The sequence below is a fragment of the Festucalex cinctus genome, chromosome 1, assembly GCF_051991245.1.
Source record: "Festucalex cinctus isolate MCC-2025b chromosome 1, RoL_Fcin_1.0, whole genome shotgun sequence".
In the NCBI taxonomy this organism is placed as follows: Eukaryota; Metazoa; Chordata; class Actinopteri; order Syngnathiformes; family Syngnathidae; genus Festucalex; species Festucalex cinctus.
The window spans coordinates 23,219,351-23,240,966 of record NC_135411.1 but is presented as its reverse complement, the minus strand read 5'-3'; the positions used below and the strand labels follow the sequence as shown (position 1 = coordinate 23,240,966).

At 37.5% G+C, this 21,616-nt stretch overlaps 1 protein-coding gene and 1 long non-coding RNA gene across 2 annotated transcripts in view; one reads left to right on the top strand and one right to left on the bottom strand.

Moving 5' to 3' along the window:
• LOC144020474 (collagen alpha-1(XI) chain-like) overlaps nt 1-21,616 on the bottom strand; it is an 82,116-nt gene that overhangs the window by 9,376 nt on the left and 51,124 nt on the right. Inside the window, exons 23-46 of the mRNA XM_077524013.1 lie at nt 20,404-20,457; nt 18,446-18,490; nt 17,259-17,312; nt 17,124-17,168; nt 14,762-14,815; nt 14,635-14,679; nt 13,121-13,174; nt 12,926-13,033; nt 12,799-12,852; nt 11,599-11,652; nt 9,918-9,962; nt 9,681-9,734; nt 9,542-9,586; nt 9,295-9,348; nt 9,141-9,194; nt 8,933-8,986; nt 8,690-8,797; nt 7,891-7,980; nt 6,529-6,582; nt 4,530-4,637; nt 4,343-4,450; nt 4,075-4,128; nt 3,930-3,983; nt 1,194-1,301 (exon numbers count right to left, since the gene is read on the bottom strand). Of these exons, the coding sequence (XP_077380139.1) occupies nt 1,194-1,301; nt 3,930-3,983; nt 4,075-4,128; nt 4,343-4,450; nt 4,530-4,637; nt 6,529-6,582; nt 7,891-7,980; nt 8,690-8,797; nt 8,933-8,986; nt 9,141-9,194; nt 9,295-9,348; nt 9,542-9,586; nt 9,681-9,734; nt 9,918-9,962; nt 11,599-11,652; nt 12,799-12,852; nt 12,926-13,033; nt 13,121-13,174; nt 14,635-14,679; nt 14,762-14,815; nt 17,124-17,168; nt 17,259-17,312; nt 18,446-18,490; nt 20,404-20,457 (1,557 nt within the window). The remainder of the gene's footprint in view (nt 1-1,193; nt 1,302-3,929; nt 3,984-4,074; nt 4,129-4,342; nt 4,451-4,529; nt 4,638-6,528; nt 6,583-7,890; nt 7,981-8,689; nt 8,798-8,932; nt 8,987-9,140; nt 9,195-9,294; nt 9,349-9,541; nt 9,587-9,680; nt 9,735-9,917; nt 9,963-11,598; nt 11,653-12,798; nt 12,853-12,925; nt 13,034-13,120; nt 13,175-14,634; nt 14,680-14,761; nt 14,816-17,123; nt 17,169-17,258; nt 17,313-18,445; nt 18,491-20,403; nt 20,458-21,616) is intronic.
• Nucleotides 5,077-8,906, top strand: LOC144020481 (uncharacterized). Its single transcript, XR_013283893.1, has 3 exons — nt 5,077-5,133; nt 7,863-8,038; nt 8,710-8,906. It is a non-coding gene; the product is annotated as an uncharacterized LOC144020481 (long non-coding RNA).

Here is a 21,616-nt window from a genome sequence, read left to right as displayed (position 1 = left end):
CCTATCAAAATTATTATTTTTTCTTTTGGCAAACTTGCATCTTTATGTAAATACTATTAAAAACTATTTTTTTCTTTTGGTCCTCAGAGAGTACTTATTTATTCTCTTTACCCCTTAAACTGATTGGGATCCCCCCACACACACACACACCCCACCCCCTGTAAAATAACAGAGTAAAACTACAAACGTTACCTCCTTTTGAATAATCGATTTATTTATTTATTTATTTATTTATTAAATAAATATCCTTAAATTATGACTTTTTCGGTGTGGAAAATTTCAACTTTTGTTCATAATTGGACATTTGTAATGTATGCAATGTAATGTAACCCAACATCTGTAATCCCAAAATTCTAATTCTATATATTTTTTTCATAAAATTACAACTTTTATTTGTCCCTAAACTATCACTTTATAGTTGTTGTAACACGAGATCTATCTACTAAAATTGAATTTGAAGATTACAAAGTGTGCCATTGCTACTTCCTGTTCTCGTTCCCATTCCAGTTGGTTTGGTTGAAAACTCTATTGACCAGCTTTTTGTAAACATTGTAGAGTATTCAGGTTTACGATAGTTGGAGATGATGATGATGATGATGATGATGCTTTTACAAGCTAATTTTGTTCTCTTTGCTTTACCTTTGAATATGTTTTAGCTGTTTTCTTTGTAAATGCTTTTAAGTGTTGTGCCTTAACCTGCGTGAAGCACAATAAGTCACCTTGTGTAAGAAATGAGTTATATAAATAAATATGTCTTGCCTTGATTGGACTGTCAGCTAGTATTGACTAGCTTCTTTTGAACAAAGGACTTTGGTTTGGAAAATCTTCTGTTACAGAGTGAAGATGTTAGCTTCTCGTGCTAGCAACGAGCTAGGTACTGTTATTGTGCATGAGAAGTGATTCTCGTGTGTAAAATCGACTTCAGCATAAACATCAGCTCGGCAAAATGCCAAACGTAGGCGCTGATTGATGTGTAACTTGGCTTATTCTATGCAGGAGGAGACAGGAGGGGAAAGAAACATTATTTAACCAGGAGTGAGGCTTCATGAATAAATGATGTAGTTTTTCCCCTCACAGTCATGTAAATGAGATGAAATGTCATTAGAAGGAAGTCATTTGTGCTCAGGAAACAAACGATGGGACATACATCTCAAGGAGGTTACGAAAACAACAAGATTAGAGAAAGGACAAACCTGTAGGCCGATGGGTCCCGGCAGACCGGGGAAGCCTCTGGATCCTTCGTCTCCTTTCTGGCCAAACATTCCCTGTTGTCCTCGGGGGCCGGCTTCACCATCGCTGCCCTACACAACGTCCAAACAAAACAAGATATATTCAAGGTTACTCAGTTAAAGGGATGGTCAATAAGCACCAATTACAACACTGATACAGTCAATCTGGGCAGATGGTCCCCTTATCCAAGATTCCGAAGGTCATTTTATGACAATTTGTATAAGCGTTGATTTTCTCATCAGTTAATATGTGCTCAGAGTCTCAAGGTGACAGAGTTTATGTCAGATTTTTATTAAGTTACTCAATTATAATTAATTCATAATAATCTGGGGGGCACAGCGGATGAATGGTTAGCACGTCTGCCTTCCAGTAGTGAGGACTCAGGTTCGAGTCCAACTCCGGCCTTCCTAGGTGGAGTTTGCATGTTCTCCCCGTGCCCGCGTGGGTCTTCTCCGGGTACTCCGGTCTCCTCCCACATTCCAAAGACATGCATGCAGGGCAGGTTAATTGGGCGCTCCAAATTGTCCCTAGGTGTGCTTGTGAGTGTGGATGGTTGTTTGTCTCTATGTGCCCTGCGATTGGCTGGCAAGCAGCTCAGGGTGTACCCCGCCTACAGCCCGAAGCCGGCTGATATAAGCTCCAGCACCCCCCGCGATCCTTGTGCGGAGTAAGTGGTTTAGAAAATGGATGGATAATAATAATCCTGTTGTTTTCTCCTACAATTTCATTTTTTTTAATCTTAAAATTCCAACCCAAACACTTATACACTTGTAAGATTAGAACTTTAATTTGCTTCTAAAATATATATATATATATATATATCCATTTTCTTTATTTGAAAGGATTTGTTTTTGCATGCAAAAATATTTTTCCCCCTGCAAAATTAAATCTTTACTTGCTAAAATATTTAATTTCCTCCAAAAATTAGGACTATTTTTTTTAAATTAACTTACAGTTTAGTATTTTTTCCTATTCATAAAATTTGTTCTTTTTCATGCTACAATTTATTCAATTTTTGTGAGCAAAATTATAACTCTATTCTCCGAAAAATACAGCTTTTTCTCTACTACTATTATCAAGCCATCCATTTTCTGAACCGCATGTTCCTCACAAGTGTTGCGGGGGATGCTGGAGCCTATCTCAGCTGGTTATGGGCAGTAGGCGGGGTACACCCTGAGCTGGTTGCCAGCTAATCGCAAGGGCTACTATTACTACTATTATTACTATTATTATTATTATTATTATTATTATTTTTACTACTACTACTTAATTACTACTTTTATCATCATAAAATGAAGACTTCTGGGGGGTTTGCTTTAATTTTCCGAAAAATACTTTTCAAATTACAATTTTGCTCTTGGAAAATCACAAAACATTTTCCCCTCCTAAATTTGTTTATTTTTTGTCACTAACATTTTTACCTCTCGTAAAATTACCCAAAAATAATTCTCTTAACATTATGATGTTGGAAAATATCACTTGTTTTCTACTACAATAATTAAATAAAACAAACCAAAAAATTCAGGAGGCAATTAAAAGAAAAACAAAAACCTTAAATCCAAATTTTCTTTGTACAATTACTTTCAGTATAATCTTTGACAATAATTGTGTGTTGTTCCAGCACCAGAGCAAATGGAGCACAGATGAAGTTGATTTGAACTGACAAACAAATGTTCACTAATTGCCTGTTAAGCTCGGTCATGCTAAAAGCTCTTGGCCAGTTTGCGTTTAAAAAAAAAATCATTTTCAACCCCTACAGATGCTGCCTTTTCACTGCTAAAGGTTGAACAGTTACAACAACGAGCCCTTCGTTCCACTCCCTCCCCCCCTCGGGTGCTCCCCTATTGCAGAAAGTCTTGACGTTACGGTAATGAGACGGGCGTGCGGGCGAGCGTGTTTGGCGGCTTGTCGACACTGAACGCAATGAGGCGATTTTTCCCCACCGGCTCGTGATTGGCAGCTTTGGCATGCTGATATGCTGCTGTGTTATTTTTATGATAACAATGTCAGCGAGGCTTGTTAAAAAGTTGTCTAGTAGTAAGACAAAAACTCGTAAATCACTTGAGGCAATTCAAGGGGGACTTATTAGGAGAACGTGACTTTTGGAGAGCACGTATACAAAGAGGTCATTAAAAGGGGAATTACACTACCAAGTACAGTAAAGCTGTTGTTAGCTGCCTAGTTACTTCTCCATTCATTTCTTGGCAACCAATCTGGGCTAATCTCTTTTTCAGTTTTCCAAGCCGCGGCCTGACTACAGTGAACACATGCATGTTGACATATTCGCAGTTTGGCATTTGTGATTTTTCCCTATAAGCAAAAAATTTTTGGGCCCAAGGAACTATGTTGAAGTGGGGGGAAGAGCTTCATTTAATTAGGCTATCGCCTGGCCTAATAGAAAAAAAGTGCTTTGTCGCCATCTTGTGGCATTTACCAGTAATTGCTAAATTGCAACAGTTGTAGAATTTCGCTCTTTGTGGCAGGGTTCGTTCACTCATGAATACGTGTTGTGTCAGTGCCAAAAGCTAAGCAGAGCTGCAGCATTGTTGGATGCACGGGTTAGTTTTATCTTAACCTTAAAACAATTTTTAAAAAGAGAGTGTCAAGTTACTGATGTTGAACACAATGTCTACTTTGTAACTATTGTTACGAATGGTCACTCATTGAGATGGTGGAAAAGAATGGGAAGTGGTACTCACAGCTGGACCAGGAGCTCCGATCACACCCTGAAGACCACTGGGGCCCGGTGGTCCCTGACGCAAGAACAATTACACAGCTGATGATGATGACACATGATCATATTTTCAACCACGTGAACATTTGATATGAAAGCAGGGGACTTACAAGTTCGCCCTTGTCTCCTTTGCCTCCCTTCTGTCCAGGTCCGCCAACCTCTCCCTGCAGGACGATACAAAAGCAGCAGAGAGCACTTTCCTCAATCCATCCTCCATCTTTAAATGCGCTTTTCAAAGTCCCCTTGACTGCGATTGGCCAGGTACAAATTTCTCCAGGGATTCTAATTTAATTGGCCTACACGACAACCTTGAAGTGAGTTTTTTTGCACTTAATTGATTGTCTGCGGTGTACGTGACTAAGACTACTTTTCACCCACCTTGTCACCGTCCTCTCCGGGTGGGCCTTGAGGTCCGGCTGAACCAGGAAGACCAACAGGGCCTTGGATACCATCACGGCCAGCTGGACCCATGGGACCTTTCTCTCCCTAAATGACACGAAAAACATCACAAATTGAGTGTATGAATCCTGCGAAAGGAACTGCTGGTTGGGGGAAATGTACTTACAGGCGCTCCCTTTTCGCCAGCCGGTCCTGGTGGTCCCTGGGGGCCATTGCGTCCCGTCAGGCCAATAGGACCTCCGGGGCCAGCCGCGCCTCTCTCACCTGGAGAACCCTGTCACATTGGAACAGATACGGGGAAAAAATGACATTAGCAAAAACTGATAGATGGAAGGGGCAGTGTTAACCCTAACTCTAACCTCTGTATTTAATCCCTAATCCATAACCCCTCCCTTTGACCCAAAATGTTTACCCTAATCCCATACCCTTACTCTCAACTATAATCCCTGACCCTCACTTCTAACCCCAACCTTAATACCTCACACAAACCCTACACCATCCCATACCCTCAACCCTACCCAAAATTCTCCAAAAAACCCACTCCAAACCCTACCCCAGCGGTCTTTAACTTGGGTTTGATTGAACCACAAGGGTTCAGTGAGTCTTTCTCAAGGGTTTGGCGAAGTTAAGACACACCTGACTCAAATGATTTGTGATGATACGCCCCACTTGGCCATCATTGGCTGCAGGTGATCACGCTACATTGTTTGGCCTATCTGTGCTGCAGGGAATTTGGTGCGCTCATTTGTCGACTTGTGGCTGTTGTGATGGTACGTCATGTCATTTCTTTATTATTGTCATCCCTTCGTACTAACTACGTCAAGCAAAAAAAGAGGAAGTGGTTGAATGAATGCACATGTATAATGGAACGTATGGTGTTCCACAGGGTTCAATTCTGGGGCCTCTGCTGTTTTCGTTGTATCTGCTGCCCCTGTGTTTCATTTTAAGAAAACAGCAGTGATAAATATAGAGTTAGAGCCGAGTGATGGGAGTCAGCATCCTCACTGCATGAATTGCAATGCCAAGTTGAGCAAATCTAGTCCAGCACAACTAGCTATCTAGCAAAACTAGAGGAAAACTTCCTTGAACTGCATGGAGATGGGGAATACAAGAATACAGCACTTTCTGAATTCAAGGTGAAGAGAGCCAGATTCGACAAAAATGCTACTCTTCCTGGTCATTTTTGTTGACCAGTAATCCCAATATATATGTCTTGAATTTGGAAATAAATAAATCAGGGTTCGGTGAATGCACGTAGGAAACTGGTGGGGTTCGGTACCTCCAACAACCACTGCTGTAAGACAAAACATTTACAACTATGGAGAATTTAAAGTCTTCAATTTCGAGAACGTGCATGTTTTGTAATACAGGAGGAAACCTATGTCCCCAAATGAAAAACAAAACAAAACACAATCTCAGGGAGGACATACAAACTGTACAAAGATGTTTGCTGAGATTCAAACCTGGATCATTTCAATACGTCAAATGTGCTAACCACAAATAAACGTGCTGCCTATCAAATTCAGCCATTTTCATGGCAATTTAAACAGCATGTATATATAATAGCAGTATGAAGCCAAAGTTGTCATGTTTGGTCAAAATTACGGGATACCGCAGGCTAAACTGGCCGTCTAAATGAAAGGCTAGAGTGATCGATGCTGCAATCACACTCACTGACGTTCCCACAGCAGCAGGAAGTCAATGTGTTGCGTTCGCCATCCCAAAATATTCCCGCCAATTTGAGCTAATTGCCTCATCGCGCTCATTCACAGATGATCTTTTCATCTCTGCTAATCGCCCGTCATCTGATGGGTTGTCGCTAGAGAGGTGCTTTAGGGCTATAATTGTAGGAAGGCCGTGTTTAATGGTCTGACAAAATGTCAGGCGTTTCCAAGTCGGCTGTCAGTCAGCTTTCGCTCCATACAGCTGCCGGGGAGGCTTTTCAAGAGCTACACTTATTTATGGAGTACTTCCCCCATAAGAGATCCTGTTCGCACTTCCACTTTAAGCGTGTACGACTCCAACCGGGGAGGATGTCCATTTCGCGTGACAAATCAGTGGAACCATGCTTTTCCCAACAGTTCATTTGGAATGAGAATAAACAAGACACAAATATAATGTACACCAAAGTATTTACGCTGCAAATGTGTTATAGTGTTACTTACGATAGGGCCGGGGGGACCCTGGGGCCCTTCTCCTCCCTTTAAGCCACCTGGACCCTGAGAGCACACAGAGAGGAGAAAGTTGCCGTCAGGTGTGGACCCGAATAAAAGGAAAAAAATAAAAGGCTGAAGATTCCATGATGGAAAAGGTGCAGGAAATCTGCCATTTTGGTTTGAAACCTTCATTTTGGTTAATTTTGGCCATTTCCAGGTGTCCTAAAAACAAACTTTTTACTACCAAGTTTGATACTACACAGATGGATGATGCTAAATTGTGACATTTTAAAGAGTTGTCACAGAATGTAGGTATGGCCAAATGAAATTTGGTAGGCATGTCTACATTAACCACTAAGAAGTCTCAAGAACTCATGCCGGAAATGACATTGAAAGTGTCATTTTGCTTTGATGTAACCAACTTAAGTTTATTTGGACATAAGGGTAGCTTCCCATATGGTAGTTTTGGAAAAGCTGACTTAGCAACCTGAAAATTTGGTATCATGAATATTCTCAAAAATCCATGCATGAAAAGACACAGCAAGCCTGCTGGTTTGGTTTTAATTGGCCATTTTAGGTAAAAAATGTAATTTGATAACTTCCACCGGATTTTGGGGGAAAGTTCAGACCCCGAGGCAAGGTTTAGTGCTCCTTTGAAGACAAATTTGCCCCAAGTGATTTTCACGACCGAAACCAAAAAAGGTTGATGAACGATGCTAAATTATGAAACAGTTTACTTTCATCATTTTGTATGAGCGGCGCTTGCCAGTGAAATTTCTGATTCGCCATAAAATCCTTAAGACCTCAACTTAACAACCTAATAATGTGCTTTGTATAGGGTAAAGGAATAAACATGTTGAAGTCTGGGTCTATCTATCCCAGGAAAGCTGTCATGTATTTGGCTTCTTGACTCTGCAGCGAGCGCTGTATATTCGCCTGTGCTGAATCACCACTGTATACGGGGAAAAAGGCTGCTACCCAGATGCAATAAAGGGCTTTCATTACCGTAACTCATTCGCGGGCCCCAGCGCCAGCGGGCATGGAGGATGCCGAGCGAGCAGAAGATTCCACACGCAAAAAAAAAAAAAAGACTTGTGAAAAAAGATTTGGCTCATACAGTGTTGCTCTGCCTTTGCTTCAAAAACTACTTTTTGTATACCTGTATGTGTTCCCAATATTTTGGCCACCTTATTTAGTAACAGTACTCTGTATAATGTAATGCATGATGATGAATACTATTAAAAGAAACCAATTACTTGTGCATTCAGCCTTTAACGCATGTTTAAAAGTATTTTGTTGTTTTACATGTTGCTTATTTTGACACTTGTATGACCATTAAAAAGGTAAATGAGGTCAGTGAACGTTACTTACCATGGCACCTGGAAGACCTCTTGCCCCCTGGAAGCCACGCAGACCTGCAGGACCTGGCTTACCGCCGGGCCCCTGAGGACCTGGATCTCCCTGTAGCGAGACAAACAACCTATTGAGCGACAGCCAGGTGACCATGTTACACTTTAGGGTAAGCAAAATTAATGTAATAGTTTTAAAACACAATGCAAGTTATTCTTATTTAAATAAAATAAAAATCTTCAGCCTGAAATACACAACAAAATAATTGATCCAAGATCAATTGCAAACACATATTCATCAATGTAGGAGGGAGGTTCAGTGAAATGTGAAATTTTGCTGCATGGTTTAAATGGGGAAAAGTTGCACTGGTGGATAAACAACGTTACCTCGACTTACGAGATACAGACTGTCCAAGGCCCATTTTTCATCATGAGGTACAAGTAAAGATTTGAGTTACGAGTGAGGTCATAGAACAAATTGAACTCACAAGACGAGGTGCCACTGCATATAAATACTAAAATTACATTTAGCATAAATTAGTTTATGTTAAGTTACTGTGGTTTTATTTAATTTAAGCAGGAGATATTTTTGTTTTGTTTTTTGGAGGTGTCGTTTTATGCTAGTCTAAGGGACAAAGATGAAAATTGTCCATCTCTAGCAAATGAGGCCTGCAGTATATTCATTCAATAGTGCAAAAAATGCCTGGGGAAAAAAAAATGAATGGCACAAAATGTCTGTACGATCTCTTAAGGTTATATTTTGACAATCCACAAAATACTTTGTCTTTGACTTTTTATGGCTACGAAAAGTACTTGTTTACCTTTCCGCCTTCTTTTCCAGCAGCACCTGGCAATCCTTGCTCTCCAGGTGGGCCTGGGGAACCAGGGTGTCCTCGCTCTCCACTAGGTCCAGTCTCTCCAGTTGGACCCTGACAGTCAACAGCAAAGTTCGTACCATAAGTATATATATATATATTTTTGACCTTTCCTTCTACTTTTTCCTAATGGAATGCATCGGCTACGAGTGCATATTTTAAAGTAAGCGTCTCAAAACAAGGACCTACTTGAGGTCCAACAACGCCTCCAGGTCCTGGTGGTCCGGTCTTTCCTTGGAAGCCCTGAAACGGGAAGAAACAGCTCAATTATCTTCCAAGTCATCACGCTAGATCGTTAGCTTAGCTGACTAACTAGAAAGAAGCTTGTCAGCATTTCCCGGGAAGTGTTTTAGCGATGGTCAATTGGGATTTCAGGGGGATTAAGATTAACACTGACCGTCTCTCCTCTCTGTCCTGGGTGACCTGGCAGCCCGTCTTTTCCTGGTGGGCCCTACAAATAGGGTGGAGAGCCAAACACATCATCATCATCATCATTAGGATCATAACCTATATATTATTATTTATTAACATTGTGATTTCCAATTACTTACATTGGGTCCCTTTGGTCCGGGGAAGCCTACAGGTCCTTGAGGTCCTTGAGGACCCTTTAATGAGAAGAAGTGGTTGATAAATTGGAATTCAATTTCATGACACATGATTTTTTTTCTGTCCATCCATCCATCCATCCATCAATTCAGAAACTAATATGAGATTAATTTAGCTCACCCTTGCGCTACTACTACTACTACTACTACTAATAATAATAATAATAATAATAATAATAAAATGAAACCGCACTCTCTCTCCAGGTGGTCCAGAAGGTCCATCACTGCCTGAGGTGCCCTGGGTAGAACAAAAACATAACATACTGTCAGCTTTCTGCAGTTCAATTCACATTTAGACTAAATCACAGTCCAGAAATAAATTGGGTTATCACCTTTGCTCCTGGTTTTCCTGTAGGTCCTCTGGCACCACGCCCACCACGTGGACCCTACATACACACACATCATTGCACATACTATGGTCATCGGAGGAAATAAATATTGTGTCGATATTATGTAGGGAATGAATGCGTAGTGTCCACCCAACAATTTGATCCCCCACCAAAATGTGACTGTTATTTTTGTTTGGGCAGCATAAAACATTCATGATTCAGATGCATGAAATTGCCTACCGTTGGGCCGCGTTGGCCTCGAGGTCCGGATTTGCCAGCAACTCCCTGACAGAGACACAAACAACAACAAAACGGGCTTTAAATCAGGGGGAAGCACAAGTCGTTTTTAATGACTTGGCAGAATTTTAATAACAAGTGAGCATCTCTGGACATTTTCATCTTGAGATGACCACAATGCATCCATGTGTAATTGTTGGTTATGAAAAAAAAATAATAATGAAGGCTGAAATTCAAAAGTTACTTTGTTTTAAGATTAAATTAAAGTGAATTTATTTTTCTTCTCTTTTTTTTTTTTAAACAAAATTGAGCAAATCAAATTAAAACATTTAAAAATGGATCATCACAAAATACAAAATAACGTAATAATATTGTACCAATCTCTCCGAGAGGATCACATCAAAATTATTTCTTTAAAATTAAATCAGTATCAAAGAAATACAAGATTTAAATTGTAGCAATACACTAAAACACTCAAAAATTTAAATCAAATGTCAAAACAATCAATTCATTGCTTATTTAATTTAATTTAATAAAGTACTACATTAAAATTATATTTTTAATGATTAAATGAAACAAAATAGATTCAAAATGATTGAAAAAAAATATGTCAAAATTAAAAAATATACAATTCCAATTATCTTAATATATTTTATGAGTAAATTTACTTTAAAAATAAATATTAAGTTAAACAAAAATAAACACATACAAATGAAAAAGTAATATGACAAAAATACAATAAAATTAATTGTGTAAAATTTTTAACTGAAAGCACAATATTTAATGTTTTTTTTTTTTTTTAAATTTATTCCTACAGTCAATCTAAAATAAGTGAAAATACTGTGAATTAACAAAGGATTATAAAATATATACATTTAAAGCTCCATTTAACGGACCAAGATTTCATGAGTTTTGTATTTAACGGACAGTATAACTAGTGTGTAGTCCACTCAAAACCAACAGATTTATTTTTACGGTATTTTTTTTCCCAACATTTTAAAATATTAAATTTTTGTTTTTAAACCAGCTGTTTTTGAGGAAATTTGGGGATTTTAAAAAAGGAAAAAAAAATTGTTTCAAATCTCTGTGACTACCTGTCTTAGTTGTCAGTCTGCTAGTTCAAGAGAACTTGTTTATTTGGTTTAGTGGAGCTGGGATGCAATCAAACAGACACGTATTTCCAGGTTGTGCCGCTGTTGTCAAAGATACTCAGTAAATCTGGCTACGCGCCTACATGGCGGCCATATTGGTAGGGGCGATGTTCCCATCGAAGGTAATGGAAAGCTTAAAAGGGGCAAATCTACCTATTCATTTCTACGGTTGTTGTATTATGAAAATAAATAACATGTCAATTTTTTTTTTTTTTGAAAATTACAAAAAAAAATACATATACAATAAAGTATTTGAGTTACATTTCCTTTCTGTTCCGTCACCATTTTTGTTAGACAAGGGTGTGTAGTTTTTATTTATTTATTTATGTATTTATTTATTTATTTTTATTTTGCAAAGTATTTCTATATTTAAAGCATAAATGTACTCACTCCCTACTTGTATGGACATTTTAAACATTTCTTAAAACAGTGTATATTTGTATGTTTGCACATCAGTTTGAAATGTTCTGCAAAAAAAAATTAGCCGTTAGCTGGGCTTGTCTTAACTTAAACACACGCAAAACAAAGCTCACCCTTGCGCCTTTCTCGCCATTGGAGCCGGGGAAACCAGGGAAGCCATTGGAGCCCTGCAAGAAAAACACAAAGCACAAATTGGAATGCAGCACGGGTCAAAAACATGACAAGGCATACACAGACTTTTAAACAATTATTTTTACAAGGAAAATTCACTTTGGTTGTTGCCTATGTGATTTAATTTTTACTTTTTACTTCCCTATTCATAAACAAACTTAAACTTTTATGACATTAAAAAAAGAAAAAACATATCTTGCTTATCCTTACTTGGAGAATTCAAAGCCACCAACACATATATTTATAATAATAAAATAAAATACAAATAATAAACCTGTACATTCTCTTTGGTTGGTAATACAACTCAAATATGGGGTATGATGGTACCAGTATTCTTTAAAATTAACATAAGTTTGTGTTGGGAAGCTGACAAATTCAGAATATCTGAAGAAAAAAAAAGAAAGAACAAAATCTTTTCCCGGGGTTTACTCATTGCTTTTCAATCCGCAAGTAGATTTACTTTTGAAGAAAAAATAATAATAATAATAATTCATTCGATAAATGGATTAATAAATGATTACAATGAGGACTAAACTCAAAAATTTAAAAAATAAATAGTAAAGAAGTAAAACAATGATGTAAAATATGTAATCTTTATAGTCCTACATTTGACCTTTATTATAGTATTTCAAATACTGTGTTAATATAGAAATGAATGAATGCACAAGCGGAAAAAGTCACAAGGCTATAAAAAAAAAAAAAAAGATTAAAAAATTAATTAAATCAAAAAACAATTATAACAGGATTACATTGAAATAAAAATTCTCATCTTTTAAAATTAATTGTAAAATTAAGAAAATATACTTTAATAAAATAAAAGCACAAATATAAAAATTAACACATCAGATGTAAAATTCAATTGTAATCAATAAAAAAAATAATTGAAAAGTAATAATAGAAACCAATCAAAGTTATTAAAGAGTAAATGTAGATATATTTTTTTCATTATAACAAATACCCTAAAAAACAAGCTAGATAAAATTTACATAATTAGAATTGTTATAAAAATGACAAATTGAAGGGCAGACGTTTCTAGTCTTGAATCTGCCACAATCAGGTCTAGCCAAATATTTATTTCCAGTCAATCAGGTTGAGTAATGAAAAAGTGATGTTCATGTCATCTAAGTGTGTGTTGCACTTACTTTGGACCCTTGTCTTCCAGGGTATCCGGGCAAGCCGGGCACTCCGAGCTTTCCCTAAACAACAGAGGAAACCACAAAGTCATTTTTAATTTGGATGTCAGTCTTAGCATGTGATCGGATGCTTTACCTTCTCTCCAGCGTTACCGATGGGGCCAGAATCTCCGTTGGGTCCCGATGTGCCCTTGGGGCCCTCGGGTCCGTCCTCTCCTCGGGGTCCCTGTGCACCCCCCTCACCCTGGATGCCCGCAAAACAAATTCTTAATAGTATTTACTTTGATTTGGATGTTTGACACTTCCTAGTGAAAATCTTTGGAAAAATCACCTTGTCGCCTTTGAGGCCCATGTCGCCCTTGAAGCCAGGGAAGCCATCTTCTCCCTAAATGGATTTAATCAATCAATATATTGATGAGACTGAATAGTTGTTAGCACAAGCCAGGAATACAGGAAGAATGTATAACCGACAGTGACCCCTAGTGGTACTTTGAATTAAAACAACAATACCACATTTGATTTAATATGTGTGTTACTCTAATGACATCTGGTGTCTATAAAGAAAAGTGCAGCATTGTAGCTCTGAAACCTTATTTTCCATGGGAATGTACTAAAGTTAATGGGAATTATCGGGAAATGTCACTAATTTCTATTAAGAAAAGTTAAAACGTTGTGGAAAAATATACATTATCCAACTTCAACACTTGATAAATCAATGGAAATACTTAAAATGAATGATGAAAGGAAACAATGTCAGAAAAAAATATGAATAAAATATTGATTACAAACAAATTAGTTTGTAAAAAAAAAAAAAAAAAAAAAAGATTTCTAGTTATGACTACTTACAGGAAAAAAATAAGAAACATAAATAGTAATTATATTAATAATTATACATGCATATTCAAAATATTCACATTTTTATGTTGCAATTTGTTACCATATATATTTTTTGTTTGGTTGCATGCACCCATAAGAACAAACCTAAAAAAATATTTGAAACATAAATAATAATAAAAATACTACTACTACTACTACTACTAATAATAATAATAATAATAATAGAATATATTAAAAATATCCAAAATATTAATGTATGTGCATACAGTATGCAAAAATAAAGATTTAATTTAATTTAACTTAATAATAATAAAAATGCTACTACTACTACTACTACTACTACTACTATTAATAATAATAATAGAATATATTAAAAATATCCAAAATATTAATGTATGTGCATACAGTATGCAAAAATAAAGATTTAAAGGGGATTTGCCACCATAACAGAAAAATTAACAGAAAATTTTGTAAATACATAAATACATACATACATACAGAATAATGTCATCATTTGAATGAATATTCTAATTATGAATGTTGGTTCATTAGGACATTAGTTTATAAAATAATTGGACGGTCAATCAATTTCCAGTTAATTCCCATTCAATGTCCTGAAAAGTGTCCAACTGAATACAGTATCCCCCTTTTCTATAGAAGGTTTCCAAAAAGTTTCTAGAAATGTACTCCAATTATTTGCCTGCTTCTCTTTACAACCCGATTCACAATGGACCATAACTTTGAGTCATTTGATCGCAGTGCAGTACTGTATGTGTATGTAACCGCACAGTAAATCTCGCTGCTTGCATTGGAGATTTTCAAATACACACAGTGGCCAAGTCAATTCAAACATTCTGGTACAAAGGTTATTATTGCTCAATTGGGTGGTTGAGGCCTTCCAGAAAGATCATTCCTCTTGTACGATTAGTGGTCGTCTACACAATCAAATATTGTTATCTTTGCCAATATCTGAGCTGCTCTTCTGGAAGACATAAAACGCATGTTTACCTTTTCTCCTTTGCCACCTTTCAGGCCTCGGATTCCCTCTGCTCCCTGCAGAAAACCACAAGTCAAGTTTGATCGGAACTTCTTGCATGTATTTATCAGTTTTGTCCAAGGTGTGATGAGCGCTCACTTTGACGCCACGAGGGCCGGGGTAGCCGATGGATCCCATTGGTCCAGGGAAACCCTAAGGACGTGGAAAAATGTAGTTTATTTGATATACTCCCATTGATTTCCCAGAAGTATATAACAAGTTACACATGTGGAAAAGACTGACAAGAAGCTGAACCCAATTACAGGCAATCAACAAGTCAGGTGAAATGCTGTCATATTAAGGTCACACACAATGCGTTCCATATACTGTGTATAAACCGGATAAAATGGGCAGTGGACCACTACATCCAGCAGACGGCAGCGTGCTAAAAAAAAATAGCATGTTATTTTTAGGAGAAATAAATCCTTAACAGTGCTATTTTTTTTTCTGAACACACTCCCTGTCCCTTTTCCAGCTATGTGGGGGCTGTGGATTTCTCTGCCACAAGTTAGACTGGATTTTTCTTTTATTGGGCAGAAATAATTAGGCCTCATGAATTCTGCCTAGCAACAGGGGACTAGTTGAAAGAATCCAAGTAATTCTGTCAATCGACATTGCTATAATGGTATTATGGTTTACAAATTAAAAATCAAAATAAATTAAAAATTAAATTCAGCATTAGATGAAAATTATTGTATATATTTGTTAAATTTATATAAATACTGTATTGAGTTAAATATTGAAAAAAACATTTAAAAAATATGTGAACAAAAATAGTAACACTGAAAAATTTAAAAACAATAATGTATATATATATATATATATATATATATATATATATATATATATATATATATATATATATGTGTGGGGGGGGGGGGGGTGAGGGGGTGGGGTGGGTTCAGGGCAACTTTTAAAAAAATCAGAAATACAAAAACTCAAATATACTGTACATACACAATTAAAGTGCAGCGTAAAAAAACAAGTTAAAAATAGCTACATATATCTTTAAAACTAAAAACTATATATAGTACAAATTGAAGAGAAAAATACAATTAAAATTAAAGACACATTTAAAAATTAAAATAATAAACAATAAACAAAATAATTTTATTTTGAAAATTAACCTGCAAAGGTCTCCAGGTTTGAATTCTGAGGTTTTCCTGGGGTGTATTTCACAAAGAAGATTTAGTGAGAAAGAACACTGAGTCATGAAACCCTGACGTGGGAAACTCTGCACCTTCCATTTCAGAAAGGGAGGTAGCTGAAACCAGAGGATGAGAGGTAACTCTAGCCTGTGTCATAAGAGGTCATTTAAGCTCTCGGTCAGTTACCATAGTAACATTGTCCATGAACCTAACCTGGTCGGTAGCAGGTTTTTCACAATGAACCTCAAGGTTTTCTCTGTCCCCGCCTCCATTCAGCCACACACGACAATTCATTTCCTCATTCATTAAGTCCGCTACGGCGATTTTTTGCGTAAATACGCCAATAGTTTCCAGCGTAAAGTCCACTTTTGACACAAACATGTCCTTTTGACAATGACCCTATTGATGAAGGTGCCGCTTTATTGCAGTTAGATTAGGACTCTTAATAATTAGATAGGTGAATTGAGCTAGGCCGTTGTGTCGGACAGTTTGCTTTTTGAACGGTATCGTTTCACATCACAGTCCATCACCTACATACACAACTTAATCCGTCCTTACATTTGAAACATTCCCAGGCGTAGTCATATGCGCACTCATCGCAGCATAAGTGTTGCGCTCCGTTTTTTCTTATACCCCTTTGAATGTTTTTATATTTCATGTACATTTTTTATATTTCATCTTAAGTTTCTTAAGCTTCTCCCTCGCAGGATTGCACCTAAATGAAATGAATTCATGAGCTACCATGCAACAGGTTTCCCCTGTAATAATACTGAAATTGCAAAGGACTACATTTAAATTTACGTATTGACCTGAGCAGCAATATTTTCCCATGCCGCCTTCCTCTATTGGGAGCTGCTGCGGGGTTGCACTTTTTTTTCTAAAGTTCAAATTTGCCATATGATCGCATTAAGATTTTCATTTGAGAGGGGTAAAAAAAACAAAAAAACAATGCGGAAGCAGAGGGCGGCGCTACGCTCGATGTCCCTGTTGCCATGGTGCCTCAATGAATCGGGGCTCCATTGAGGCAGTCTTTTAAGTCTGGTTGTAACTCCAGGTGCAACTACTCAGTGTTGATTTAACTCACTGGAATCAGCTGTGCTGGAATCGAAAACGCAGAGTTTCCTATCCGAGGGTGTGTCAACTCGTTGTTAGGGTAAATCTCACAGTTTGTTGAGCCTGCTTTGTGAAATACACCCCTGGTATGTAAGCCTACCCAAGTAGTTGTTTGAACTATTTTATTATCATATAAAAACATGACGGTACATCATTCATTTGCCATGGTATCCAAGCCCGAATACCACACAAACACTTACAGCTGCTCCTTTCTCTCCCGGAGGACCCTCTTTACCTGGGTGACCCTAAAAAACAAAAACAAACAAACATGTCCTTAGTTGAATACAATTTTATTTGTTGGCATTTTGAACGGAGTGAAGAGAGACTTTACTTACAGGAGGTCCATCGGCACCAGCAAGGCCAGCCAAACCCTGTTTACCTTGAGGTCCCTAGATTCATGTGTGAATGGAGAGAGAAGACAGGAAGTAAATAAAAAATACAGGAAAACCTTAACATTTGTCTTGGAATTTGTACAATTATGCAATATTTTATCTGCCATAAAAATGTCTTAAAATGTTAAAAATGTTGCGTAACAAGCTGTAAGCTGATTGCATCATCTCGTGAGACGTCGCCCAAGACTTTAGTGAGCACCTATGGATTTAACTGCATTTTGTTTTCGTTGGCTTTTTTGTGAGGCCACAACAGAAGCGTACTGCCAACGTCATAGAGGAAATTTGTGACAAAAAAAATAAAAATAAAAAAATAGCCTCCCAAGTCGTCCCAAGTTTGGCTGTTTGTTGGGTACTCGGTATTGTGAGGCAGACGTGCTAAAAACTCCTCCACTGTGCTGTCCCAATACCAAGTCGACCTTAAAAATGGTAGTTTTTGTGTTACTTTTACCACAAAAATGTTGTCAATAATATGCAGAAATAATAGTTTAATGATTAGTTAGTACGAGCATGAGTGGTAGTCATCGCAAGATGATGCAGAGAAAGGTCTAGACCACTATTAGCAGCTTATCAGCCACAAACAGCCAGCTGGTAAAGTAAGAACCCACCTAAATATAAAGTGTATCTAAAATGTGTATCACTAAATCAAACATGTAATAATGGCTCATAGGAAAATAGTAATTGATATTTTCAGGGTTGTGAAGCAGCGACATACACGCCAGTGTCCTCACACTTCTGGAACTCGAAATGATAATGTATGTTGCCTTGAAAGTTTGAGTTCACCCAACTGTTTTTAATCAGTGTGTGAAATGATAATTAAGTGTTTCTAATGATACATTAGGGTGTATTTAGAGTCCAAATTATTATTTGCAAATGTTTGAAATCACAGCTGGTTTTGGTTCCACACCGCTGCCATTTGCAAGGGTTCACTTTAACTCATCAAAGTCCCTTCTTAGCAGTTGTACTTATATATATTGCGTGTAATTCTATGGATTTAACCTCAAAGTTGTCAAATGTGAGGCGTGCAGAGTCAGATGAAGGCAACCACTTGAAACTGTCTTCCACAGCAGCACATCTGCTGAAGCGCTTTTAAGTGAAAATGGGCTTTTTAGGCAGAGGGAGGGAGTACTCACTTTTTCACCAGGAGGCCCGATCGGACCTTGAGGCCCAATGAGACCCTGAAAAAGAAGGCGAGAGAGAGACAGAGTGGGTGTTACGCACAAAGTGCAAAAAAGAGCACCTGTCAAGTCTGTTTCCAGTTTTAATTTGCTTATTTTCACCACTTCATTGCTTCCACATTGGAAGCACTTAGGCAGTGTTTATTCAGACACGCTCAGCTGCCCATGCAAATGGACTTTTATTATTATTTCCTCAGGTCGCTTGACTTTACTCCAGAGGCTTCGATCCATGAGAAGAATAAGTATTTAGGAACATATTTGACATTTTTCCCACCATAAAAAAAGGCAAGCTCTTTCATTTTCAAGCCTCATTTGGTTCCTGGGTTAACAGTTGGGGGGGGGAAGTACATAAATAAAAAAAAAAAGTTGTGTCATGAGAAGCTGTGATGGTATTTTTTTCTTTTTAGTTAGTATTTTCCAATGTAAACCTTTTGTTTAAAATGTTTTTGATGAAAAAACAAGATCTAATTGAAATATGATGTCTGCGTTAAAGCAGTAAATTATGTTCAGTAAGTTAATGATTAAAATGATGAGTAAAAGAGTTATCACATATAGACATTGTTTATTGGGATATTTTCAATCAGTTGAATGCTTCCAATGATTTTTTTTAAAATTTAATTAACTTGGATGATTTTGGCTTTGGAGAAACTTTACATTTTGTTGCATATTAATAAACGTGACGGAAGCTACAGCCATACCATATGGAATCGAAATCCCACTGAATTGAAACGAATTCTATTTTTTTTAAATCGTTACATTCTTCAAGCATATGATACCCTATGTATGGAGAATCCTATCAAATCATGTTTTGTGGAGCGATGCAAACCTCTATTCATTTCACATATTTGCAATTCATGATTGTCAGCATGCAAATTTGACCATGGTTATGTTAAAAAGGTCTTCGTAGTGACTCATTTGAGAAACTTGCAAATATTGTAAGATGGTAAGATTGTAAGAATATTGTATGTTGATTGCTACATCTAGCAAAAAAAATCTTATTTGCAGCTGTCATGTCTTGATTTGTCAGCGGGTCAACTTGGCCCAGAAGAGAAGATTAGCATCAACAATCCAATGAAAAAAAAAAAATACTACTAATATAATTATCATTATATAACAATAATAATTAAATGGATGGATTGCTATATATTTTTTTTATTATAATTTGTTTTGAATTCATGTGTGTAAATCAATTGGTTGTGTTGTCTTTCTGACATAAACTTATAAAAGCTTTACAGTTATTCTTTTTTTCATGAATCGTCTCATTGAAGAATTTGACACTATGGTAAATAGACTGCTTTTTATATAGCGCTTTATCTCCACCATATGGTGCCCAAAGCACTTTACAAACCCTCACATTCATTCATTCATACACTAGTGGTCAGCTACTGACATGCAGGGTGCTTCCAGGTCCACTGGGAGCAAATTAGTGTTCGGTGTCTTACTCAATGACACTTCTGCATGGTCATCAGGTGTGAGGATCGAATCCACAACCTTCCGGTTGGGAGAGAACCACTCTACCACTGAGCCATGCAGCTCTCCACTAAATCTTGATTGAAACGGAATATGAATTGGAGTTAATGAGCTCTAACAAGTTTTTATTGGGCTTTTTAGACATATTTCGATCATTAAACAAGCCCCTTTGGGTCAAATAGACCCAGGGAAATTATTACGGTTCCTCCTGAGAAGTGAACCTAAGTCAACTCTTCATGTGAATTTCTCAGACTAAAAAAAGGGGAGGAGATAAGAGAGAAAGTGTTTGTGCAGACGTTGGATGGGGAAAACAGACGTCTGAGAAGGAGAATAAAGAAATAGCGAGGGGTAGAATTTAAGGCAGGAAGTGATCATGTTGAGTTGGAAAACAGAGCATGCCGACAGACTGACAAATGGATGGATGGAGGGAGTTGAGGACTTACATTAGGACCAGGCAAACCCTGCTGTCCGGGAGGACCTGGCTCTCCTTGTACACCCTGGAATATCGAAGAAGCACGTCGTGAATATTGGATTTGATTGTGTTGTTTGCAAAACATCCAGCCAAGCTCTCTCAATCGAGGTTTCTCAGTCAAGGGTTTTCTGTCAGGTGCCTTCTTCAAGGCCATCTGAATTCAGCCCTGTTCTCTATTGTGACTTTGTATTTTTGTATATAAACTCAACTCAACTCAACTTTAAGGTTCGGACCAATGAGAGAGCGACATTGTGTTTGGGGGCGGGATATACAACTGTGACGAAACCAGGAAGCCATCGTTTCTCATCGTTTCCTTGTTGAATGTTGAACAGCGAGAGGCGCTTCGTGCATTTCTAGCTGGTAAGATGTTCGTGCTTTTCCCCCTTCGGCAAGAACGAAGACGAAATTTTCACCCACGGCCGTGATTGGTTAATACAAACGTGTAGAATGTCGCATACTCCAATCAGCTCAAATTATTGTACAGAATGTCTCGCCTTTACCCGACGAAATTACTGTGGAGAGGTACCAGATGGATTATTGCCAGGATAGGTCGCAACAGCAAATCACAAAAATGATCCATTTTTTAAAATCTGGGCTTGGGACCTGGCTAAGGAATCGAACCAGTGCGGACATCATGGCTAGCGACATGCTTTTGGCATCACGACAAACTCGTTAACCCGTTTCAAATGTCATTATGCCAACATGAATCAAACGTATTGCTCTTTCGTTCATTTAATATAACTGATGCTGCACTTTCTTAATAAGAAACCAATCCTTGTTGTTTTGAGTCAACTCAGGCAAAAGCCATATGACATATGACAGTTTGGGCAGCAGTTTGCTAAGTTCCGACTTTGGGGAAGGCCCTTGTATGTCCATTACGTAATGGTCGTACAAGTTCAGTCTTTGTTTGGCCATTTTTAAAGGCTTGTTTGAGTTTGTTGTGGAAGATCCCCATCAAACACTTTTGGGGTGATCTAAAAATTTACAATACTATCTAACTTTTTTAGGTTAAACATTTGGGGCAATTAAAGATTTCAAACTTTTGTAGACGGCTCGTTTTTCTTATTTTTTTCTTCTAAGGTAAACCAGCAGGCTCAACGCCAGTGACTTGTGACCTCACAAACTGACAAATCTAGTGACTTTTTGGATGAATTGCTGTTTAAACATCTTACATTTCACAGTGA